The sequence below is a fragment of the Centroberyx gerrardi genome, chromosome 1, assembly GCF_048128805.1.
Source record: "Centroberyx gerrardi isolate f3 chromosome 1, fCenGer3.hap1.cur.20231027, whole genome shotgun sequence".
Lineage (NCBI taxonomy): Eukaryota > Metazoa > Chordata > Actinopteri > Beryciformes > Berycidae > Centroberyx > Centroberyx gerrardi.
This window is the reverse complement of record NC_135997.1, coordinates 19,730,315-19,755,289: the sequence shown is the minus strand read 5'-3', so window position 1 is coordinate 19,755,289 and position 24,975 is coordinate 19,730,315. Positions and strand designations below refer to the sequence as shown.

Below are 24,975 nucleotides of genomic sequence, written 5' to 3'. Positions count from 1 at the left end.
CTGGTGTGTGGATGGTTAGTCCAAGTTGGTGTTCAGGGTTTTGCTCGAGGGTATATCAGCCGGATTCAACTTGGCAAATTTGTAATCATAATATTCTAATATGAATTTGTCTTTCTTTTTCTTCCAGCTGAATCTTGTGGCGGAGTGGTCCAAGGCCTAAACGGTACCATAGAGTCCCCTGGTTTCCCCCACGGCTATCCCAACTATGCCAACTGTACATGGCTGATAATAACAGGGGAGAGAAACCGAATCCAGCTAACCTTCGTCACGCTGGCACTGGAGGAGGACTTTGATATTGTATCGGTTTACGATGGACAACCATCGCCTGGCAACTTAAAAATGAGGTTGGAATTTATTCTTTCATTTAATGTCTGATTTTCTCTCCTGCTCGCTCCTCCTGGATGAAACACAGCCTCCTCTTTTCTCTTCCAACTTCTCTGGCTCTCTCTCTGTAGGCTTTCTAGCCCATCCTCTTCTCTGTCTCTGCTCATCTACCTACCCTGAACAAAAGATTGGACAACAGCACATTTCTTTTGACATCTGGGCTCTGTATGCTTATCTCTTTTTGATGGGAAATGACACCGTGACTAGAGGTTAAAGTACAGTGAGTGTCAGCTTTAATTTGAGGGGATTTTCAGCCATATCGGATGAATAGTTTAAAAAAGGACAGCCATCTTTGTGCATGGTCCACCCTATTTCATGGTGCCAAAAGTTGTTGGATAGAATACATTTATATTAAGTAAAGTAGACACTTTGACATCGCCATAGTTGAGAAGGCTACTTTATTACCTGCTTAAAATTTTAATCAGTAACATAATCCACTGGAATGCAGACAATTTATTATAATTTGTAGAGTGTAGGTTTTGTCATGTCTTGATATATAAATTGCATAGTCCCAGGGAAGAGCCGTCACTCTGCCTCACAATCTAAATATATTTTTTTAATCCACAGAGCTGAAAGCATTGACGTTTCGGCCCACAAAGACCGAATTTCATATGAATTGTATACATTTTCTCCACACATTACTGTGTTGTATTATGCTAAACAGTCAAACCAATCAGTGCACCTCATTATGCTAGCTCTCACTGTCCAAGATAAAAAAAGAAACTTTGTTCGATGTTACCTGCTGAGGTTGCAAGCCACTAATGACCAGCTGTTAGTTCTTACCAAGCTTTAAACCAGTGCAAACATTTTGCTAGTATGTTCGAATAAAGTTTTTGCTTTCTTAGAAAGGGGAATCTGTATGTATGTGTATGCCTGAGTGTGTCTGCGTGTCATGAGAATCAGTTGTAGTCCTGTGTTGTTAGAGCATGGCACTTAGGTTGTCAGGGTTAGGACTTTAGTTTTCCCAGAGCCACTCATGCTAAAAATACACTGTATGCACTTTGCATAGAAGTGTCTACCATATGTTATGCTATAATGTCATGGGAGAGACAGCAGTTCTTGAGTTTGAATAATGCTCAGACACTACTAAGACAGACAGACACTGCATTGCTAAAATGCAAGCAGTTGCACTACAAAAATTCATGTCAAAGGTTGAAGAGGAGAGAATTTCAAATTCTTCTGATCCACTTTTCCCATAGCGGCGTGCCTAGCTTTCCGCTGGTATAGACATCCTTCCATTGTGTTAATCCAAGATTCTTGCTGTCTTTGTATGAAGAATCTGTGCAGTCATTTTGTTCTTATTTTAAACTCTGATTCATAGTTGGCTGACTAAATCACATGAGTAAGTTCTCTCAGATAAGTCAGGAGATATATGTACTTGTATTCAGATTTGGGCTAAGCGCTTGCTAAACTCTTATTGAGGGCGGTGCGTCCAAAATATTGAAATGAGTCATTTTGAATGCCTGCCACCTGGGAAGCAAAGTTTTAGTCTTTGGAAAGTTTTTGAGGAGCAGGACTTACCTACTTGCCTTCAATTGGAAGAAATAGAGTCTATTTGCCATTGCCCAAATCATGTAGCCTATAATGTAGGCTTCATAAAAGATAAATCTTGTCACATTTAGTTTTGTTTTTTATTCTAGACATGCAAAATGCCAACTACATTAGTCATATTAGCCTGTTTACACCTGCATTATAGCTGGACCACCACTGGAGTATGAATGATGTGAGAGGATGTATTACTTTAATTTGCGACTGTGGACTGTTTAGTCTTGCAATTGACTTATCTCCACCAGAAATTGGGTTAAATGTCTTTGCTACATTGCCTCTAGCTTATCAAGGAAAATTCAACACCTTAATTTAGGCTACAGGGGCTTTTGATAAATGATGTAGGTCTATGTAGTGGCATGCCTGGCTTGTTTCATTTTAGGTACCCACTAGAGACCAGTGGGGAAAAAAATATGGGCTTCCAGCAGGCCCGCAGAAAATCAAATGAAAAGGTTGGAAGCCACTTCCATGCAAAGGGTAAACATTTATTAACTGTTTAGTAGGCGCAAAACAACAAGGCGCATAAAGAACATTCACAGAACACAGCGATAGCCTTCTATACTACATGCAGGATAAGCAACGCATTTCAAGCTTAGCGCTCTCCCTCAGGCAGCATCAAGAGTGTCAAGCTAGGTGATCCCTAGAAATAGGAGATGGGGAGATGACACAAGATCACCTGGGAAAAAACAGGAAAAGACAGACGGCCCAGACGATCACATAATGGGATGCTGGCACTACAAATATATACAAATTTACAGCTATATATTTCTACATATTTGGTAATGTAAACTGAAAACAGAGAAGTTAAATTCTTCTATCAGTCCATTCAGAGAGACTGTGGTCAGATTAAAAATCCAGTGGGCTTCATCTTTAAGGAGCAAGCCCACACCCCATACTGAGGCTTTCACATTTTCTATAGCCCAGAGTTTCATCTTTTTGACAGAGTGGCCAAATTCCATAAAATGGGTCACCAGGGGATCGGTAGGGTCGCTCCTACGTATGCTGCTTTTGTATTCCACAACCCATGTACGGAGGCTACTGGATGTCCTGCCTACATATAGTTTTGGACATGCAGGGGCATTGCATGGCATACATAAGACCATGAGAGGCACACATGGTCGGAGCACACAGTTTTACTATTTGGCTAGTCTTTGGGCTGTGGAACCCTCTGCTGCTGTTGGTGAGAGGGCAGATGGAGCAGCATCTACAGGGCAGGCGTCCTGTGGGAGGGGGGAGCCTGTTCATATGCCCTGCGTGGGTGTAGCTGGGATTTGCTGGGCATGCACTAAGTAGTCTTTGAGGTTGGTGTTGCGTTTAAGGGCAATATGGGTTTTTTCCTTAAAAACATCATGTAGCTGTAGTATGTGCCAGTGTTTGAGTAGAATCCTTGTTATCCTTTTTTTTTTTGACCATCTTTTCACTGTAATGACATTCTTGGACGCTCTCTTGGGTCTATGTGAAGCACTGGGCTATTGCTTAGTATCAATTTCATATGAGATAAATATTACTGACACTTTCTGCCCATGCAGACAAATACAATGTGGTTATACAAATTCACAGGCTAATATTTTTATTTATATAGCCATCAGGTGTATCACCATCAGGATTCTGTCTTCAGTCATTTGCTTCTGCTACCACTTATTTGGAAAGCCATAGGCTATTATCAATACAATTATTTCTAAGATATTTATTTGTATAAATGAGCTGAATTGATTGAGAGAGAGAGGTAAGCAAATCTATCCCAGACTGAAGTTTACTGTCTGTGTTGAGGTGTGGAGGATTGCCATCATAATTTATGGTGTTTCAACACAGAAAAGTGTTCATGGCACATCAAAATAGCATGCAAATCTTAGGCTTTGTTCAGACTGCAAGCAAATCCGATTTGTTTCTCAAATCTGATCTTTAGGACTGACTGTCCACACTGTTATTTGCAAGTGAGCAAGTCGGATTTGTGTGTTCAGGCACCTTTAAGCAATCTGCATTGGTTGCCGTGGTAACAACGTCGGCGTGTGTACGTACGGTAACTGACGGCATGTTCTTCAGATACAGAACCAAAACAAAAAGCTGCAAATGCAGAATGGAGACTTATCATCTTTGCCTCCGCACCATAGGATGTTCTAGTCGCGGTACAGAATTCGTCGTTGCAGCAGAACAACATCCCTGACGGTAAAGGCTGCTGTTTATGTTCTCTATTTTCGTTTCTAGCGCTCTGGATGGGACGCTAACAGCATGTGTCGCGCTGTGAGTGACGTTAATGACAGTTTGAAAACCGTTTTGAGCAGCTAGAGCAGTCAGAGACGCATCTGTAGAAATCCGATTTGAATCACATTTCAAACCACATACAAATGTGGCTTAAATCTGATTTGCAAAAATCGGTTTCCATGTGGTTTTTTGCTGTTCAGACTTGATAAAATCAATCCGACTCCAATCTGGATATGCCAAAAAATCTGATTTGGGCTGGCAGTCTGAACAAGGCCTTAATCAGAAAATGACAAGTCACGACACTTTTTTTTTAGGAAGCCCCACCCCATACATGCAGCTGCCTGAGAGGCCCTTGATACCAAAGATTAGTCTGGTGTATGAACCCAACACATGCACTTTTGGTATTAAAGTAAATCCCTGCTGCGTGAACTTGACTCAACTCTGAATTGCCACCTTCATGTATTAAGCCTAATGCTTGAACCAAATATTCTAAGTTATTGTAAGAGTTGTTGTTGTTTGTGCCTGTATTAGCTGTTGCCTGTGTTGCTTGTGTCACACAGAACCGCCCTCCAAGATCAGCACAGAGCTGATTGGACTGGGAGGATTTTCTTTGGCCCCACCTAATTCTTAGCTTCCTATTGGACAGAATAGCCAGACTCACAAGATAGGCTGCTCAAGGAGCTAATTCAAAACAGAAATGTGTCAAAAATGAGTTACTACTTTAAGCATATCTGATTTTATTTTCTTTTTGTCTTTTTAAAAAGTGAAGTGTGATTGTGTCTGTGATATGGTTATCAAGTATCCTAAAAAGAAATAAAAATAAAACAGGGCCAAATTCGATAAGTTAAATGCCATAACACACCTTGGTAAGAAATGTCTTCTCTTCTCTTCACTGTTCCTCTCTCATCTTTCATCTTCCTGTTCACCTCTTTTTTTCACCTCTACCCTCTCATTTTCTCTTTCTAGCTTTCACTATTCCTTTCAATGTCATTCTTTCCATTCTCTCCTCTCTCTCTCTTTCTTTTTTCAAAATTCACTCTCACTCAACCTGCTGCCTCTGCTATGGATCATAGATCGATCATCCCTCTTAACTGCATGCCTTCACATAATAGGTTAGGGATTCCTGCAGTAGTAATGTCTTGACATGCACAAAGGTGCACTACAAAAAAAATGAAGATTGTGATTCTGAATTTGTCAAACGTTTCAGTAGGGCTGTGCAAAAAAAAATGATACAGCTGAGTATTCCAATATTTTTTTCCACGATACTGTATCGATTTTCCAGCCCCTCATATCGATACATTAAAAAAAAATTATTCATGTTTTAAACGGATTTAAAATGTCCTTAAATTTCCCTCAAATCCCTTTGAATTAAATAGTTTTGACTCAATTTGTCTGCTGAGTTATCAATATAATGTCATGTACATATTAGACTACCCAGGTGCAGGGCAGGAATTAATGTATACCACGGCCAAACGGCCAGTGCCATGGATGCCCCAGAGTGTGGCCGTAATGCCCCTTCTAAAATTAACTATCCACACGGCCAGTTTGGCATGCCCTGTTTTGAACTGGCCGTTGTGCCCTTAAAAGAAAGTTGCGGATTTCCTCATTTAAAACTACATACAACGCAGCAAATAAACAAACTCACGTTTCCCAGAGTCTCCGTCATCACGCTGGACATCAACAGTAGCGCGAGATTTCTCCCACTCCCGCAAATATATGTGTAACGTTAACGTAAACATTAACAGCTAATTATTAATTAAACTGAGAGGGAGAGAGAGAAGCCATCGCTAACTGCTAAGCTAAGTAACTAGCAGATCTGAAAAGCATGTAAACAACTGTGGGATTAGCGAGAAAGTCGCTAAAAGAAGGAGAGAGCTATGAGTGCTTGAGCAGAACTAGTGTAAGTTTAAATGTACAGCGGGTAATTAGCCGCTGTAATGAAGAATATAGCAAAATTAACCGGGTTGAGAGCAGCAAAAACGCTGTAGCAGTCGCCTGCATATGAGGCGTTTAGGGAACATCGGTAAATTGTAGTATCTACCGATAGTCTGCATGAGGCGTTTAGGGGACATATGTAATTTGTAGCTACAGAAAATAACCTGGGTTACACTTACGTTATCGTGTGTTACTGGACATCTAACTTTGCAGTCTGAGCCATCTTACATATGTGCTGTATCACACTGCAGCACTTAATTTTTCTATTAGGATATTTATTTTGTTGAGGAAAAAGGACTGAAAAAAGGATTTTAATAACCATTGGTTTTGGCCTTGGTGCCCTACTTTTTGGCCGCGACGTCCCAATAAATTTGTATTTATCAAAGGCCAAAGTGGCCTTGCCCTAAAAAAGACTTAATTCCAGGCCTGCAGGTGGTACACAGCAAGTTGTATTTTCAGCTCTATTTTTAAATTTTCAGTATTGCAATGTATCGCAATATGTATCATATCACAATGTATCGTGATACAATCGTATCATGACCCATGTATCGTGATACGTATCGTATCGTGAGGTCCTTGCCAATATCCAGCCTTACGTTTCACTGACTTTGCATCACTGGAGCCTGTGGCCACATACATGTGCTCTCCCTTTGGTAGTGATGTAGATGTGGATAGCATTGGCTCTCAAATAGGAGCACACTTTCAGATGGACACAACAGCAGTAGAGAAAGAATTCATGTCCCTTCAAAATGACATTCAAATGAAATCCAGGGCAGCTACCAACAGGAGAGTTCTGGGGATTCCCAGCATCAGAAGATGTCCTTTACCTATCAGTCTGTTTTGGATCAACCCATCTTTGTGAGTCTACCTTTTCCCACATGTCCAAGTCCAAGTATAGTAACTGAGTTTCCCTCTCTGGGGAGTAATACAGTTTATCAATCAATCAATCAATCAATCAATCAATCAATCAATCAATCAATCAATTGACTATGGCAGATGACCACATTGCAACCACCAGCTACTGCTCTGACTATGAGAAGTGAGCTGCTTCCTCGCACTGCCAGAAGTCTCACTAAGGTAGAGAAATTCATTCATTCATACTTACAGTACAAATTAGTTTATACATAATTTATGATCATGCCTATGTAATTGCTCAGTGAAACGTGTAGCTTTATGGGGAAACTGGACAATAATCAGTGACGTCAAAACACTAAAAATGCAACATGCTTAAAAGTTTCAACCCATAGAGAGCAGTGCAGCAGCAGTTTTCTGCCCCATGTGATTTAGTGTTGATTTACCCTTTAAAAACAAGAGAAGCAATTCCTTATAAGCAAGTCTATAAAAGTGTGTCTGGAGAAGTGATTTAAAAGAATGCCTTTTGTTAACCAAAGTTGTTTTAGTGCAGTGATAAGTTATGCGCAGGTATAGTACGAATCATAACCTTTTATAAGATATCATACTAATGTTGTGTGAGAACACGTTGCAGAATTCCTTACGCTGCATTCTTCATAAAGTTAGACTATGACGCATGACAAGGACCATATAATATTTTATCTGTCGTTGCTCATTGCTTCAATTGTCCCCTAAAATTTAGTCTGAATAATACATTTAGCATTTTTTCATATTGTGCCCCGTCTCTTGGTTGGTGAAATGACATCACTGTTCACTTCTCACTTAAATTCAGCTCAGCTCAGTTCAGTTCATATTCTGGAGTTACACAGAGATTCTATACATTGTCTAAACAGAAGATGACAAAATAAACTGCATTCATGAAAGAACAATTCTAATAATAAAGACAAATAGAGCAAATTAGGTGTACATGTTAATTTTTTATTCAGTAATGTTGCAAGTTCTCCTTAATGCATGACAATAGTCAGGAATTCTTACAGCTAACATTGTTCACTGAATTAACTTAATTACCTGATGGACAGGTAAGTTTTTAAGGATTAGAGGAGATAAAGGATGATGGTTGAACTCAGGTATATTAAATATGATTGACACATTAAATATAGGCTACTGTAGCTTTTTCTTTCTCCCCCTCTCTCTCTCTCTCTCTCTCGCTCTCTCTTTCTCTCTCTCTCTCTTTCTCTCCATCTCTGTCTCTCTAAGGTCAGTGTTTAACAATCATCATCTCATTTCTCTCTTCACACCCTTTTGGTGAAGAGATGTGCCAGTGTGTGTGTGTGTGTGTGTGTGTGTGTGTGTGTGTGTGTGTGTGTGTGTGCAGGTGTGTGAGTGTCTGAAAGTATATGTATGTTCACACAAAAGCTCACGCATGTGTGTGCATGTATGTGCATGTATGTACACACACTTTACTATGTTTGCACGCTTATGTGTGCATACATACTATCAGTCATGCATTTGTGCATGCTATGCGTGTGTGTGTGTGTGTGTAACACACCCATGTGTGTCAGATGATACAGTTAATTATAGAGTACAAGGATTATGATAGTAAGTATCGCTATATTTAATCAAAGTAATTAAGATGGAGTTCTATAGCCAATATCAGTTATCAACGCGCACACACACACACACTGGCCTTCATAACGCAATGTTAAATTGCTCATATCAGCTTTCAAGACACACACACACACACACACACACACACATACCTGCCTTAATATCACAGTTAATATCAGTTTTCAAGGGGAAAGGCATTAGAGGGAGACCTGTTGTAATTAAGGCCCATCCTTTGGTTCAATAAGCAGGGACAGACAGTCCTTACATGAACTGAAATATGCGTTTAATAACTTGTGATTGTGTGGAAAAATATGATGAGGACAGTATCGTTCATCAAAAGTAATTCATTAAAATCTTTTTATACATTTTGGCAGATATCAAATGATTGATGAAATCATATGATTTGGGCCGTTGTAGTTTTATTTGTTAATTTGTTTCTTTATTGTGCTTTTTTATTTTGATTTGATATGTTTTGATAAGCCACACGGGGAATTGTATTTCACCTGCTCAAATGATTGATTTGTATCTCTTCCTTCTATGTTTTATATCATACTTTATCACTTATCATTTTGACTCTGAAGTTTTATCACTGTGCAAATAAGCAAAGCAAATCAAAACCAAAATGACCAATATCGCTGTTAAGGAAATTCTAAAAAGTTCTTGGGGAAACATCAGCCCGTCAGCAGCTGAGTGATTTTCTCTGTCAGGACAGCAGACTGAAAACACACTGACCCAAAATTGCTCCTCCTCTGCTTCCCCTAAACCTTCTCCAGTGCCTCACCAAACCTGCACCTTTACAAACCTCCTGCCTGCACTGAAGTGCTACTCATCTTGTCTTCAGGACATGAGATTAGAATTTGGTATTGTGTTGTTGTCCATTGGATTTTCTTTTGCAATTAATCTTTGCTCTTTGCTATCTCATGTCAAGAAATCCTCCACTGTCCTCTCTATGTCTTAGTATTATACTGTTGTCCCTAGCCCTTGTTTTTTACTAGGCAACCTGTGATTACAGGATTCACAAATATGGGATTATGGGATTAAAGGAATCATAGATATTAACCTTTTCTACTGTGACACTTATTGTAGTCTGGATAAGCGCATCAGCGGAATTGCTAAAATGCGATTGCAAGTCCTTAGCTGGTTCTCAACTGGTTTGCTGTAGAGCAAGCTCAGGCATGACTTGACATCTTAATAAAGTAAGTTTTATATATTTAATTCAAAATTAATAGTGTTTACTGGTGTTTCCCCCAGAATTCTATCTTTGTCAGGGTGTAAAAGGCTCCGAAACAGTATTTAGGCCATGGGACGCCAAACATTTCCATTGAAACATACTAATTAAATTCTTTTAGGTGAGATAGCAGCTCTTTAAAGCAGGGTGACCCACCCCACCTATGAAATGGAAGGGGAAACTGGTGTTTACTCCTTAGCCCGAAGGTGCTCTTAGCTTTTAAGATTTTCCTTTCTCCTCTTGTAAAATCACACCAGGATTTAATGTGATATTTCCCATCCCATCTATAAAACAAACAAACAAAACAAAACAGTAACAGCAACAGCTCTTGCACTCTTCTATTGCCACCAAACTGCTTAAATGCTCTGTCTATTCCTTTTATTGCTTTTTTTATATTCTATTTGTGTGCTTAAATTCTAGTCTTTTTCCTGTCGAATCCTATTTATTTTGCTGCTGCAAGGTTCATTAAAATCTAATCTAATCTAATCTAAAGAGTGACGGCACTGTACCCCACCACTGGTTATATGGCTCTTGTAATCCAGATGTCTGGTATGCAAGGCAGTAATTGCATGAAACACCAGATGTTAGTCCAGACAGGATTAAAATCACGTCAGGACGTCAGAGTTAACTCATACAATACAGCAGGTAATTGCAGACAGAATTTCTACCGGGGAAGGCAGAGAAAATAACTGCTATGTGATTCATTAAAATACTTTGTGCTCGGAATGATACGGCCCCTTAGTAATTTATAGGTGTAATCAAGTAATGCATTACCAATGTTGTCCCGAAGTACTAATCCCGTCCAGACAGGGCTATGTTCATTCCGGATGGGATAAAATTCCTGTGGTCATGAGGTATTGGTATCATACTATAAAGCACGGAATCTCTGTGTGTGTGTGTGTGTGTGTGTCCGTCGCATATCTCGAGAACCGTTCGTCCGATCGACTTCACACTTGGCGGGTGTATTGCTGGGGACCCAAGGACGTGCAGTGTCGGATTTGGTGCAATTTGGACACGCGACACGTTCAATATTAATAAACTTTGAATAAACAAGCGAACAGTGCTCTGTGCAGCAGCGGGGTGGGGCGAACAGCGCTCTGTGCAGCAGCGGGGCGAACGGGCACTGCACTAGTCATTACCAATGACCAGACCTCTCTGGTAATACTGGTGCCGTCCGGACACAGAAAAACGTGAAATGAACATGACTTGTTAACAGCAAATGACATGGTGGAACGTAAAGTGTTACGTGAAGGAGACACGACTATAAACAGGAACTAGTGTGACAATGAAGTAGCAGGGTGGCCAGTTTGGGGCTTGTGGTCGGGAGTGGTGGATGGGCGTATAGGTTTGCCTTCGATGTCGGCGACCGGGGTTTGATTCCCAGCGTTTTCAAAGTATATTTCAACCGTAAGTCACATTTTCATTTTTAACGAATGTTTTTCTTATTTAACCATGACCAGACCATTTCTCTAACCTTAACCAAGTTGTTTTACTTGCCTAAACTTTACCATAACCTAAACCCTAACCTTAACCAAACTTTTTCACTTGTTTTACTTTACTAAGTCGTAAATTTAACCATTAACCAACCTTTGGGATGTAATTCAATTTGTGTTGGAGAAACGTATTTAAATTTGTTGCGGGGGAACGTAATTCAGTTTGTGGTGGAGAAACGTTATTTTCCCACAGCACGTAAATCGCCCCTTTAGAAATCATGTTATTCGAACTTGAAATCAGGTGTTCATTTCACGGATTTGTGAGATCATGTTGCGTCCGGAGAGGGACATTGCTGGAAAACAGGGACATACAGGTATCTGGTCACCCTACTTTGACACAGGACACTGTCTTCTCTTTAGCCCTAGCCCCTCTGGTCTAACTCTTTACTCCAAAACGGCTTTAGAAAAATTTAGCTCAGTAAAACTGAACAAACTGCTAGTTTTTGGTTAGCTAGCTAACTAGGCAGCAGGCTAATTTAGCAAAGCAACTATTACAGTAACTCCAGCTGCTACTAGATACGTCAGCGAGTGTGCAAATCAGATGTGTGAACAACAAGACAGTGATAGTTACCCTACCAGTGGCCAATTCCAGACACTCTTGAAATTAAATTTTTAGCCTCTCAAGTAGGCTAAGTATGATTTCACGTCATTTGCATTTTGGCAGGAAACTCTTGAAAACAAGACTAAGAGTCTCACAGCCCCACGACAGTTTGCCATGTTTAGACCCCTGTGTTATGTGTATACTTGAGTGTAATTTCAGTTGCATTTTATAACCACGACCAGATACGATTTCAGCAGGTATAAAATTATATTTGTGTCTATAATACTATGTTCAAAATGGCTATTTTCCCCTGCAAACTTGTCTCTGAGGAATCCAGCAAGTGCTCACCTATATTCTCAAAATGGAATACACAGTGTTCGTGCTGATCTGTCGTGTCTCTGCATGTACACAGAGAGGAGGAGGGCGCAGAAAAAGGTTAGTACTGAGGTGTTGTGCCTTTGCTATAGAGAGATGCAGACAGAGAGAGATAGGGAGAGCGATAGAGAGCGAGGGATGGAGACAAAGACAGGGGATGAAGAGACAAAAGGGTAAGGTTCATGCTGAGATGTGTGTGTGTGTGTGTGTGTGTGTGTGTAGGAGAGAAAGGAGTCAGCTACCTTGATCGCAGACACATGCATACACACACACACACACACACACACACACACACACACACACATGAACTCATACACAGCAGTTTTGTCACTCTGTTTTAAGTTAGCTGGTTTTGTGCCAGTTTTCAGCAGTTTTTGCTTCGGTGGTCACTAACTTTAAATTCCCGGTTCATTTGTTCGCCTGTCAAAACAAGTTCTCTCTCTTTTCCTCTTCCTTTTTTGTCCTTTCTCTTCTCGTTCTTACTCTCTTCTTCTCTTCCATTTCTGCTGCTCTCTTCCTCTCTACACCTCTTTTCCACTCCTCTTAACTGACCCTCTTTTCTTCTCTTTTGTGTGTGATTTTTATCAAATAACATGCTTATGTTTTATGTTATTATGTGCTGTCATGTATGGTTGTTGATGTTTTTGATATTCTTTTATGCTCTTTGTGCAAAGCAAATTCCCCGAGGGGCAATAAAGGTTTCATTCAACTATTTTCTTTTCAAAATAATTTATGTCAATATAGGCAAATCTAACATAAATTAACTAAAATAAATTAAAAACAGACTGCTAAGCTGCTAGCCTACAGTTTTATATGTTTTACATTACAGGGCCTTCAGAAGCCTGTGGCAGCACAACATACCCTGAGTGCCCTAGTGACCCTTCTTTGGGTCCTGACATTGGATTATAATGTGCATTCTTAGAAAGGACATGTCATGTTTCCTGATGTTCATTGCTCAGTATTTGCTCATTATGTTACCATTTTGTAGGCAGATCACAAAAAAAGAAAGGACATGTCATTTGCAACAAGGTTTGTGTTGTCATATTGGAAATGCCACATTGCGTTTTAGAGTCCAAAGGTAGGACCTGGCGTTGAATTTCAAAATATGATAACACAACTATGTCGCCTGTTGTCTTTAATGATTTTTGTTTTTAACAAATGATTTGATGGGGTACAAACAAGGAGATCTCATTTGGTTTAAAGATTAGTTAAGGCTTTCGGATGTGTCTCTGCTTTATTAGACGGTATACAATGGAGAAAGAGAGAGGATGACATCAACAAAGTTTGCAAAAAAGTGCACCTTAGCCCCCTGATCCACCATGAAAAGTTAATCAGCTTTTATTGTGGTGACAAAAGCATTTTTTCCTGCAACATCCCACAGGAATAGAGTTATGTTTGCGTAATTAATTTCACGCCAGTACCTGTATCCATAGCAGCGAGATAAACATGTCAGCGTGTTCCACTACATGCAGCGTCTCTTTTTGGTAATATATTTTGTGATATATTTTAGGCTAATTTAGATTCCTTTAGACTCTGTTTTTTTAACCTGGCTTTGCAGACCGGCTTTTATTCATGCAGACACACACCACTCCCCGGCTATTGTTTCAGATCCAGACCCGGTCTTTATGGGACGTTTTATGGTAGCAGAGTAGAACAGAATTAACAGAGGAGAGTTTAGTGCAGATGATCAGAGCAGAAAAGAAGTGTCCAAGTAACAAAGGAACCCAGTGGAGTTTCATTACTGATTACAATTCAAAACATGTAGTCAGAAATATCTAATGGATTAGATTTTGAATGCAACTTTTACAACCCTGGTCACAAAGTGTTGTTAGCATTTCCCGGCAACAGCTTATGAACAGAAGACACACACACACACACACATACACACACACACACGCACACATCACCCCAGTAACTGCAGAATAAAAACCCACACTTTTCTGTGAAAAATAGGCCAACACTAGATAACCAGGCAATGGAACAAATCCAGGACTACCGCTAGGGAAGGGGGGAGGGAAGTAGAGAGAGAGAGAGAGAGAGAGAGTGGGGGAGGGATGAAGGTAGAAGGAGAGAGACAGAAAAAGAGACATAGACAGCACCAGAGGAAGACTGCAACACACACACACACACACACACACATTCACACAGTGAGGCTGCTAAAGCTAGTAGAACTAAGTCGCTATGCGGTTGGTAGTTCTGCCTGTCTGTCTGTTTCCTATTGTATTCTTGATAATTCTCTAAGCTGCTTCGACATGTCACCGGCACATCAGAAAGTTGGCTGCAGTTTTCACATAAAGATAACGGCTAAGACTTGAATGAGGCTGAAAATTAAAGGAACGCTCAGACTTTTTGCCAAATAAGCATTTTGATCTTTTTGTTCGCTCGGTCCTTCGTTCATTTGATCATTCGACTGTCACACATGATCCCTCAGACACCACTGTTTGGATTTTGAATTGGCCTTGGGGGAACAATGCATCTCACCAATGCGTTCCAGCACTTTCGAAATTACACTGATTGGCCCGAGTGGGACGTTATGATTACAGGTCAAAACAAGGTGACACGATTGTTACTCATTGACCCAGACAGGATTGGCATTGCTCATGAGTGACAACATGTTGACTTGTTTTCACTTGTGTCAATGGCTCGGTGGTTTGCACTGTTGCCTCACAGCGAGAAGAACCAGTGTTTGATTCCTCAGAGCTTTCTGTATGGAGTTTGCGTGTTCACATGAGTTTCTGTGTTCGCCCTGCGATGGACTGGCAACCTGTCCATTGTGTTTATCTGTCTTCCACCCAGTGCATGCTGGGATAAACTCTGGCCCCCTGTAACCCAGATTAGGAATATGTGGGTAAAGAAAATTAATGAATGAAAGTTGCTGTCTTTATTAAATTGGCTTTGGCCACGGAAACCACTGAGTTACAATTCATAATGTGTTTGTCCCTAGAGGCTAAAAAGAGGCTAAGTTATATTCACAAGGATTCTTGAAAATTTGACTTGTACACGGAAATTTTGCCAACTTTCTTAACTGCTTATAATGAAAAATATCTATTTTACTTAAGTGTTTTAACACAGTACCAACATTCATGTCACATATTGGCAGCTCGGTCAATCCCTTCCTGAGTGAAAAAATGTCTGGAGCCCAATGACCGTGTTCCAGCAGAGGGCCTCACAATGCAATTACTAGAGTTGTGGACTCGAGTCACATGACTTGGACTCGAGTCAGACTCGAGTCATAAATTTGATGACTTTAGAGTCGACTTGATACCTTCCTCCAAACCCAAAGATTAAAAAGTATGTTATTTACAAAGTGTGCCACGAATCAATTCATTTCCCTTCATTTCCTGAATCAACTAATGTTAACGCTATTCATTCCCAGCAAGTCGACACTTCATTTCCCAGATCCACTTTGTTTGAACCAATCTGACAGCATCCAATCACGTTGCAGGAGAGAACCATGAAGAAGTAACGTTACGTTACTGAGCGCCAGTTAGAAAAAATGATACCAAAGATAATTTCGTTCGCGTACAAAAAGTACGCGGTGGTCAACCAAAAAACGAATTGCAGTATGCAAAACGTGCGGGTCGAAAATTACAGACGGAGATGCGACAACTTCCAACTTCTCCTACTTTGATGTTCACCCGAAACAAGATGACAAATCGGCTTCTAAAAAAGCATTCATGATTTGTGTAAATTTAATATATTATTACTCTGTTGTTAAAATGGCATTACATTTGGTGAAGAGTGCATTATGACTTGTTTAGGACTCGAAACTCAAAGTTTAGGACTTGGGACTTGTCAGTCTTGACTTGGGATTTGACTCGGGACTTGCCTGTCTTGACTTGGGACTTGAGTGCAAAGACTTGAGACTTACTTGTGACTTGCAAAACAATGACTTGGTCCCACCTCTGGCAATTACAGAATGAGGCTTTATATCCTGGTTCAATTTTGTGTCCCTTCAATTTTCCCCTCAGGATTCCTGGACTCTAGTTGTTGCACCGCATTGCAAGGTGGCCTGAAGTTCTACTGTATCTTGTGGTATTTGGTGGAAAAATGAACGAGGACTGTCCTCAGGAATTAAAGTGACCAGGAGGAGCTGCTGTTTGCGGGTGCAGCTGGAGCAGGCTGCGGACTGATGCTGAGTTCAGCTGTTGGGCCGGACTGCAGGACTGATGAGAACATTTAGATCTACCGGCCTCCCGCCTCACCGAACACCTGTTACTGCTGAGACACACGGGGGCGCGGAGAGAGAGGCAAAGGTTGATCGAGAGGGAGAGACGAAGCAAGAGAGGGAGATCGGCAGACAAAGAGAGACAGGGATAGAAAGAGAGATGGAGAGCAGCAGAGGGAGAGAGAGAGAGAGAGAGGGAGAGAGAGAGAAGAGAGGAGATTGCGTGCCAATGGCCGGGAGATTTCAAGCTGAGCTTTTCTTAAGTTGTCATCTCTAGAAATCATGCATTCTGGTCACACATTAGTGCCCACACACACCCACCCAAAAACCACCCCCCTCCCCACCACCACCACCACCACACACACACACACACACACACACACACACACACACACACACACACCTCTTTCAGGCCCCTGTCTGCAATGTTGCTGCTAACCTGAATTCCAGTCACATTTATTCAGACATCTGCAGTGAAAGTTTAATTTACCGTGAATCCAGATTGGGCCTTGTCACAGATATTTCACTTCAGTGGAACATCTGACTTACTAGTTTAGTTTATTTACACAGTGATAAAACATTGAAGCAAAGTGATAAAAAACATAGTTGTAAAATACAATGATAATAAAAATCACAAAGTATGAAATAAAGAAAAAGAACAAATAAAAACAAAGTAAAAAACAAAACCCCAGGGGCTTGTAAAAACATTTCACCTCAAACGAAATAAACAAGGAGAGAAATGAACAAAACAACAATAAAAATCAAGATGACAAGCTGAGACACGACTGTATTGGATAACAGAATGTAAATGGCAACAGTCTCTTTAGCCAACACGCATTCAAATGCCTCATGAACGGTTCACCATCAATATTGGCTGCCCCGGGGATCAATGGTGATGTCACTCACTTCCTCTTCGAGATCTTAATGTAATCTTGCTGTAAATTCATACTAATCAGTTTACTTTCTGGCTGACTGGCTGTTTTCATTTCTGGCATCTTTCTCTGTACGCTGGTCTTAGATATTTGGCGAAGACTGGGTTTTAGTAGTTCTATGCAAGATGTTTATGCAAAAATACACTCATCTTATTTGCCTAAATCACAAAGTGGGGCAACAGGGAAGAGCGTCCCATCCCTCCTAATTGAGACCCCGTAGATTTGCCCTATTTACCCACATGAAATTCTAGTGTTGGGTAGGGACTCTGGCAGGAAATCAACGCAATGCACAGGAAGTGACAAAACGTAAGAGCCAGATACAAAAAACTCTCTGTTAAACAGCAGTGAGAAGCGCTCCATCAAAGAGAGCTGGACTCACCAACATTAGATCTTTAGCCTCTCTCGTTCCTTTGGTTTCCTTTGGCATAAAGCATCACAGACCGGCCGGGTTGGTTAACATGAACATGTTGTGTGCAGTTTACTGGCGTCACCTTACAGGATTTCTGAGTATTGATGTTCAAATCTTTCAAACACTTACCTCTTGCTGCCATTTGGAGCCACCAAAGTACAAAGTTGCCTAGTGCAGCTTTAAAAATGCAATTTTTTAAACATAAGCCACATCATATGCTTCTGTTTTGGCCGACTCTCTGCCACCTGTCACATCATCACCATCATCATCACCACCACCACCATCATCATCATCATTATTATTACATTCGGGGGCCGCCGTCCTGTAGCAGAATCTGCGGTCTGATTTCCCCTTGATGGGGACAAGTGAAAAGAGAATTTTCCTACAGGGATCAATAGAGTATCACATTACACATTTTCTATTAAACCAAGAGGCAGTGCTAAAACATCATCTCAGACACATGTAACTCACAGTGACAGGCAGGCCAGATCTATAGTAACAGCCTAATTCTATCTCTCTTATTCAGTTCTATCCCTTAGGCCTACTGGTTGATTTATATTTTGAATTTATAATATATCATACATCATAAGATGTAGTGTGCACAGGCGTTTATAAATGAGGCCTCTGGCACGTCTTTCCATACTGGCTGACAGTCGTTTTCAGAACATCTAAGCTGGCATTTCTCCAGAAAATCTCCTGTTGTTTTTGTCCCCTTTGGGTGTTTGGTGAGTGGGAATATGGAATCTACACTTCCTGAAAATACAGATAAAATGTTTGTTTGTTTGTTTCAGACACATCAAGGTGGAAAGGCTGGCTGGTAAAAAGCCAGAGTTTGAAATGCCTCCAAAAGAACCCCCTTTTTTTTCCTACAGATACATCAAAGTACAGAGTGGAAAGGGCTTTGATATCAAAACCAAAAACCAAATGATGCTCTCTACTTTTCTATGCTTTCTTTTTATTCATACATTAAAAAACAACTGTTATTTTCTTGCTTCATACTTAAAAAAAACTGTTAGCTGAGTGACCAAGCAAAAATACACTACATTTGAAAATGAAGCTTTATTTTTTTCAAAGGACATTTTTTTGTTAAATTTTTAAAGTGTTCATTATTTTTTATATATTAAAAACTCTAGTTTTTACTTTTTTTTCATACTTTAAAAAGTTCAATTTAATTTTTCCTTTTTCATAAGCAGTGTGTGTGGGTGTGTGTTTTTGTTCAAATGCGACTGATCATTGAGAATCAGAGATAGAGATCTAGAAAGAAACGATGAGAAGAAAGGATGAGGCTGTTTCTCACCACAATTACATTGCTCTGCCATCCATCTATCCGTCCATCCCCTCTCTCTCTGCTTTGCCTCTCCAGCTGTCTCTCTCTCTCTTTCTCTCTCTCTCTCTCTCTCTCTGCCTGCCTCCCCGCTGCACCTTTGCCAGGGAAAAGCATCTCGCTTCTCTCTCAGTTTCACTGTTGCAGTGTTCCAACCATCTCCCTCTGCCTCTCCATCCCTCATTCCCTCTTTCTCCCTTTCATTTGCTATGTGTCTTTCTCTGTTTCTGTCTTGTTCCCTCTGTGTCTGCCTCCCTCCCTCCCTCCTCTCTCTCTGTCTCTCCAGCCCTCCACCCTCTCTTTCTCTATCTTTCTCCTGCTGAGATTCTCTACCAGCAGCTTGTTATTAGATGAGAAACTTTTTTCTTGTTTCTTCCCACCTGGTGGTATGAACACACACACACACACACACACACACACACACATGCAGACATGCACAGGCAAAGCACATAAACATACACACACCGACACATACACACAAACAAATACTGACACACACAGTGCAGTAAAGGTATTGGGTTGGAACAGAGAGGCTTTCACACTGTGTGAGGGGGGGCGGATGGAAAATACATTCCATCAGGAACAACTGGGAAAATTCAGCAACTGAGGAGAGAACAGTATGAAGTCCCTGCAGGGCCACATGGTGGAAGAAACCCAAATGTGAACTTTAGCAATTTGTACTCAAGGTTTTGAAAACCATGCGTACATTTTAGCAGTCCGTGCCTTCAAAGTAACTGCAGCAAACCGACCACAAGCCTCGTCAAGCTCGTCTGGTTAATATCGCCAGGCAGGTAATTTCTTCTCCAAATGAAAAAGCGTAAAATGTGTCACTTTTGACAAAAAAAAAGAAGAGTAGGAATTAATTGTTTGGGTGTACAGAACAACAAAAGTCATATAAAAAAAAAACCCTCAATGGAATCATTACATTACACTGAAGTTAATTCGAGGAGAAGAGAGTTGAGGAGACGTGAGAGGAGAAGAGAGCAGAGGAAACTAGAAAAGACTATTTGATCCACTGAATCCCAATGGGTTTCTGTAACACAGATGCAAAAAACATATTATGTTACGGTGTATCCGTATGAAAGAGGGCCTTATGCCGTGGATTTAAGGTAAAACATTAATATTAATAGTGAATGAATGAAACACAAAACACCAGGCTATCTTGTGAAAATCCATTTTATTATGAGTCCTTGCAGTCTGTAAAAAGCTGTCAAAAGTAAATGGTCGCAGTGCATTTCCACAGTGTGTAGGTTATTATGCAGGCTAAAGTTTAAGAACAAAATGACATAATTTGAACATTACTCAGTTATTTCCATAGGCTATAGAATGATGCTATAGGATGGGTTAAACTAGTAGACGTGATTTCATGTTGTGGTATAAGTTTGATGTTTGTGAATTGTCTTTGTGAATGCTGACAGCCCAACATAATGGCAAGCACAGGGCATTTCAGTAGCTTTTCTGGCTGACTCAACACTAGGTCATGGACCCACTCTAGCTTTTAGGAACAACTGTGTGACTGTTCTACTTTAGACTTTTGTAACATTTTGGACATGCTTCCAAGTTTTCTGGTATGTCTTTGTGTTTAGTCTTTGGCTATTCATTTTTTTTTACCCTTAAACTGACATCCAAAAAAACACCATGATACAATCTTTTTTACACCTATTTAACAGATAGAGGTGCACTCCATATTTAATGTAATGATTCCACTGATATATGATTTTTGTTGCCCTGTACATTCCGATACTTGATTATTCTTTTTTCTTTTTTTTTTTAATGTTCAAAAGTGAACATTTTACAGCTTTATTTTGAAGGTAAAATCGCTTGCAGTATTATTTCTGCTGGTTTGACGCACCCTGATACAGTACGCTGCAGGAAAAGCTACTTTGAGGCACAGCTTGCTAAACTGCACACGGTTTTCAAGAATATAGATTTCCACATTCACTTTTTTTTTTTTTCCATGTGGCTCCTCAGGGCTTCCATAGCAAAGGAGCTCAAACTTGGAACTTTTTTTTAGGTTGGCCAATTCTCAACCATCTGGCATGTTGCTCACATATTCTCTCGCTTTCACCTCCTCAATAGAAATCTCACCTTTAAAAAGGTCATTATCAGTCAGTTTATAAGAACAGGCAACAGCAGCAGTTAGAGGAGCAGTGCACAGAAAAAGGGAAGCGCGCGTGTGCAGACGATGGATGGTTTTTTTTTTCTAGTGTTTTCCGAAGTTCAGGTTTCTGGGTTTCATTAAATGTTTCATTCTCAGAACTAATATTGTCACATTTATGAATGTTTGGGGACTGTGGAATGCAGTATGTATGGTGGGAGTATTTAAATGTCACTTCAGCTTTTGTAGGCTGCCAGTACTGTAGATCTTTGGTATATTCAATTCTTTTGTTGCTGCTGGTGTGTGTGTGCACATATGCGTGTGTGGGTGGGTGCTGGCGTTGGTGAGTTTATAAGAGGCTTTTCGTCACGCTTTCCTTTGTTTAGTTGCGAGAGTTTTTGTTAAACAACATCAAGTCGATCCTAATGGGAGATGACAAGTTCTGAATTTTTCCTGCTTTTTGTGTCCCGAATCACAACTCTAATGTGCCCGCAGTTTAGCTGAATTCTTCGACACGCAGACACACACACACACACGCACACACACACACACACACACGCACACACACACAGACACTTTGTGTGACTTCTGAACCAACTCTCTTACTGTTGTTAAGTCTCTATCAGCCAATGAGTCAGTCTGGATTTGCATATTTTGAGCCCTATGGCCAACTGCAGCACAGCACCTGGCTGTTACTTTGAATATATAATGATTTTTTTTTTTTTTTTTTTAACTTAGGACCACAATGTTGCTATAGTGACTGAAGATAAGTCGTGATGGGTGATTGACAGCTGGCAGATTAGTGTCCTGGGCACAGAATGTTCTTACACACACACACACACACACACACACAGACACTGGCACATGCACATACACACACACACACACACACACACACCTGTATCTGTCTTCCTTGAGGCTCTCTCTTTCACTCACAAAAGAAGAATCTCTCTCTCACTCTCTCTCACTCTCTCTTTGTTAGCATAAAATACATAATATATCATCAAACTGACTTTAGAGGTTATAGAATTAATGTTTATGTTTCAAGCCGATTGAAGTTTCAAAGAGATTGGGGCCAGTTCTGCGTGAGAGTGGGGGGAGAGGCAGAGGGATGGAGAAAAGAGCAGGAGACAGAAAATAAGAGAAGAGGAATGAGAATTCAGAAGAGGAGAGGAGAGGAGAGGAGGGTTAGGGGTAGCGCTGTGAACTCTTCCCCAGTGAGGGTGTTAAAAAGGGAAAGCTGTCACATAAATGCACACACACACACACACAGGGTGATATACGAGTCAGAAAATGGCTTAAGGGAATACTGATTTCTGGTTTATGAATATGGAAAAATAGTTCTTAATATTGTCCATCCCCCACCTGCTCCTGCATGACAATAGGTGTGTGTGTGTGTGTGTGTGTGTGTGTGTGTGTGTGTGTGTGCGCATGCAGACAGAAACAGATGAGAGAGGGTGGTAGAGAGAGGGCAATAGACAGATGGCTGGAGGAAGGGAGATCATGTCAAACATACTGATGGAAAGAGAATGAGGACAGAAAGAGAAAGAAGGGGTTTGGGAAAAACTCACCATATTGTTGACAAAACCTCCAAGGTTGATTCTTTTCTTCTTTTTTTTTATTTGTTCTTTTTTTTACTTCTTTTTTCAAAGGGCCTTTGAAATGTTCAATGCTCTCTCACTCACTCTCTCACTCTCCCTCTCTCTCTGCCGCTAACCTTGCAATAAAACTGTAATTATAAAACGGATAGTGCCAGTTGTTAGTTCTGTATGTGTGTTGTTGTACCTCGATCCTTGACTTTTAGACCTCCAGAATGAGGAGATTTTTGTGAAGTGTGGTAATTTTGCCGGTCCTCACTTCTACAATGGACTAACTTGGGTTTAGGGTTAAGATTAGGATTAAGTTAGGATGAGGTTAAGGTTAGTTTAGGGTAAGGGTATAGGTTAGGCATGATGTAGCGAGGGTTAAGGTTGTGGTTCGGGTGCAATGCAAGGTCCTCATTAGGATAGAAGTACAAGGATGTGTGTGTGTGTGTAGGTGTGTGTGTGTGTGTGTGCTAGTCTGGTCTCAGCTGCAGGATGAGAATTTTTCAATAGAGAGACACAAACCGGCACTTTCCTGCTCTCACTCGCCTCGAGAAAAGGGGTGTGTGAGTGTAAATATGAAATCCATTTCCTGTCCCTTGTTTTGGATGACAGCCAATTCATTTGTCCCCCCCCCCCCCCCCCCCTTCCTTTCTCTCTTTCTCAACCTCTGTCTCCGCTCACCTACACAGAATGAAAGAATGCAGCAGAATGTCAGAGAAGAGGGAGAGGAGAAAAGGGGTGGGTAGAGTTGAAGAGAGGAGAGGGGAGAGAAGAGAGAGCACAAAGAAGAGGACGGAGAGGGCAGAAGAGAGGGTACAAGGGGCGAGACAAAGGAGGAGGATGTGACTGAAGTTGAGTCAAGGCGTTAAGGAGAGGCAAGCGCAGATGATTTGAGGAGAAGAGAGTTGAGCAGGGGAGACGCGAGAGGGAAGAGAGTAGAGGAAACTAGAAAAGGCTGTTTGATCCGTCGAATCCCAGTGGGTTTTCTGATAGAATGTGATCAAATCTAACCGTAATCCTATGGCTTCCTCTGCTAAAGATACAGATTCACACTATACAGAGAGAGAGAGAGAGAGAGATCTAGAAAATCCACAGAAGCACAACCAGGACAGACGGACAGACAGGATGCTCACCACCATGTAGATTACTTAAGTGTGTGCTTCAAAACTTCTCTCAAAGAGGCTACTTTATTTCTTCAAAGGTGTGATTCCATTACTGCTGGGCCCTTTTCTTCAGTTCTGTTACATTACATCTGTCAGCCACACAGCTGAGTCCTAGTTAGGATCTGACTAGCTGAGTCATTGTTAAGATCTGAGTCATGGTAACACTCTGATTAATGTTGCATCGTTGTTATGGTCTAAGCAGAGCTCATTGCTCATTGCAGAGTCATTGTCATAGCCTGACAAACGGAGTCATTTTTACCAGGTTCTTTTCAGCGTTCGGTCGTCTGTCATTGTTAGGGTTGGATTACTTTGACTACTTTGAAGGGACAGTAAGAGAAGATTTTTACTGACTCATGGCATAAAAAATGACTCAACGATTACTTCACCAGGTGCTGAGATTTCTGGCTTTCAAAACTCACTCTCCAGCTCTGACCCGTACCTTGTTTCGGAGCAGAAACTCCCCGCCCACCACACACACAACCACCACCACCTACTCACATTTTCAGCTGCTCAACGATGGAGGACGGTGCTATGAATGAGCGACCGGCACGGCAGAACACTTCATCTACGAAAAACTAATAAGCCTCGTTCTCTAGCCCAAAAAAAAAAAGCAAAATGACAAAGCAGCATGATTTTTGCAGTATTGTGCATCGTGATTTATTACCTCTTTACTAGATGTTTCTGCTGGGTTCCTGCACTGATTAGCTGGCTTCATTGTGAAAATTTGACCTCATTGTTTGTGTCAATTACAGTCTACCGTAGCTGAAGGGGACAGGAGGGGTGGGGGTGGAGGAGTAGAGGTGCTGGGGTGTAGGGGGGTGAGAAGGGGTGGGGGGTGGAGGGCTGTGCAACAGACTTGTGTAGGAGGAGATCAGCTCTATCGTTGTTGTTTTCAATTCCTGGTTGCTGATAGAGGTGGATAAAGGTCATAGATTACTTAATGCCTCTTTAATCTTAAGGCGATTATGTGGATCCTGCAATTGAGTCATATAAACACCTCAAACTAAAAATGGTACTTTGATTAAGGTCATATCCAGAGTATTAATACTGTGAGTGGGACATGAGGACTACTATGATATTATACTGGAGGGTTTGTGCATTTAAACAGCATTGCAAAATTTGAACAACACAC

At 40.9% G+C, this 24,975-nt stretch overlaps 1 protein-coding gene across 1 annotated transcript in view; it reads left to right on the top strand.

Moving 5' to 3' along the window:
* The first annotated feature begins 324 nt into the window (after window positions 1-324).
* Window positions 325-24,975, top strand: part of csmd1b (CUB and Sushi multiple domains 1b) — a 326,361-nt gene continuing 301,710 nt past the window's right edge. Inside the window, exon 1 of the mRNA XM_078284417.1 lies at window positions 325-344. Within this exon, the coding sequence (XP_078140543.1) occupies window positions 340-344 (5 nt within the window). The 5' untranslated portion in view covers window positions 325-339. The remainder of the gene's footprint in view (window positions 345-24,975) is intronic.